Source organism: Colobus angolensis, unplaced genomic scaffold (assembly GCF_000951035.1).
Source record: "Colobus angolensis palliatus isolate OR3802 unplaced genomic scaffold, Cang.pa_1.0 Scaffold236, whole genome shotgun sequence".
In the NCBI taxonomy this organism is placed as follows: Eukaryota; Metazoa; Chordata; class Mammalia; order Primates; family Cercopithecidae; genus Colobus; species Colobus angolensis.
In genome coordinates this window covers 625,992-627,678 of record NW_012115555.1, presented here as the reverse complement: position 1 = coordinate 627,678, position 1,687 = coordinate 625,992, and the positions used below count along the sequence as shown (strand labels likewise).

Genomic DNA, 1,687 nt, shown 5'->3' with positions numbered 1-1,687 from the left:
CCAGGATGGTCTTGATCTCCTGACTTCGTGATCCGCCCGTCTCGGCCTCCCAAAGTGCTGGGATTACAGGCTTGAGCCACCACGCCCAGCCGCCACCACTTCTTCTCTGAGTTCTACTGTTGAGATTCCACATATAAATGAATATGAGCCGAGGTCAGGAGATTGCAACCATCCTGGCTAACACGGTAAAACCCCGTCTCCACCAAAAGTACTAAAAATTAGCCAGGCGTGGTGGCACGCGCCTGTAGTCCCAGTTACTCAGGAGGCTGAGGCAGAAGAATCGCTTGAACCTGGGATGCGGAAGTTACAGTGAGCCAAGATCGTGCCACTGCACTCCAGCCTGGGCAACAGAATGAGAGTGAGACTCCATCTCAAAAAACCAAAAAAAAAAAAGTGACCTTTTTTTTGGTGGACTCCGCTCACTAAGTGCAAGAGGGAGAGAGAACAACCATGATCCCCTCTCAGCACCATCCCTCCCTCCTCGCTCCCGTTAACCCACCTCAACCACCCCTCCAACACCCTTTTGAAGCTGCCATCCCTACTTTTCCCTGAAACAAGCCCCACTCTAATCAAGATCGGCACCTGCAATTTCTCTTAAGGCCCACAATTAAGCCCTAACAAAAATATGCGTAGCCCTAACTCCTACACGTATAACCCTTCAGAAGTACTGTCCTTTTCAGACTATAAAGATAGATGGAATTCAGACACTATCCCTCCCCAAATATCCATTATCTTCACATATAAACAGACAAGAACAAGTTTAACATTTTATTTTTCATATTTAAGTAAACAAATTATAAAAACATACATTCCCAGCCTTTGTAGTGTTTTCCAAAAGCAAAAAAAGAAAAAAAGAAAAAAAGAAAAAAAAGGAAGAAAAAACTTGTACAGAAGGTGGCAGTGTTGATTCATTTAAAGGGAACGAAACACCCTTACAGTATCAACATTAAATGCAAAGAATTCTAATGAACATATTGGTTGTACTACAATAATAATGAAGCCAGCTAATTACCATCAGGATACAACTTTACAAAGAAGTGAAGCAGCAAAGAGCTGAAGCAGAAATGACATAGGAAAACAGCAGCAAAGTCCTTGAGTCCAAACAGTCCACCTCAAAGACAAACATAATAAGGAACGAAGGTCCCTAATCCACCTCCTCAATGGTGGGGCCTGACCCAGACCCTCCCTTGGGACCCTGAGCCCCGAAGCCGCCAGGCCCGGGACCACCCGCACCCTGGTACAGTCCGCTGATGATGGGGTTACACACCTGCTCCAGCTCCTTCCTCTTGTGCTCAAACTCGTCCTTCTCGGCCAGGGTGTTGGCATCCAGCCACGAGATGACCTCTTGACACTTGTCCAGCACCTTCTTCTTGTCCGCCTCGCTGATCTTGCCCTTGAGCCCCTCATCCTCCACGGCGCTCTTCATGTTGAAGGCGTACGACTCCAGGGCGTTCTTGGCTGACACCCTCTCGCGCTGCACCTCGTCCTCCGCTTTGTACTTCTCTGCCTCCTGCACCATGCGCTCGATCTCCTCCTTGCTCAGGCGGCCCTTGTCGTTGGTGATGGTGATCTTGTTGGCCTTGCCGGTGCTCTTGTCCGTGGCCGTGACGTTGAGGATGCCGTTGGCATCGATGTCGAAGGTCACCTCGATCTGGGGCACGCCCCTGGGGGCCGGAGGGATGCCGCT

The 1,687-nt window shown here is 49.3% G+C and overlaps 1 protein-coding gene across 1 annotated transcript in view; it reads right to left on the bottom strand.

Moving 5' to 3' along the window:
* Positions 1-753: 753 nt before the first annotated feature.
* LOC105513810 (heat shock 70 kDa protein 1-like) overlaps positions 754-1,687 on the bottom strand; it is a 3,212-nt gene continuing 2,278 nt past the window's right edge. Inside the window, exon 2 of the mRNA XM_011944839.1 lies at positions 754-1,685. Coding sequence (XP_011800229.1) covers positions 1,145-1,685 — 541 coding nt within the window. The 3' untranslated portion in view covers positions 754-1,144. The remainder of the gene's footprint in view (positions 1,686-1,687) is intronic.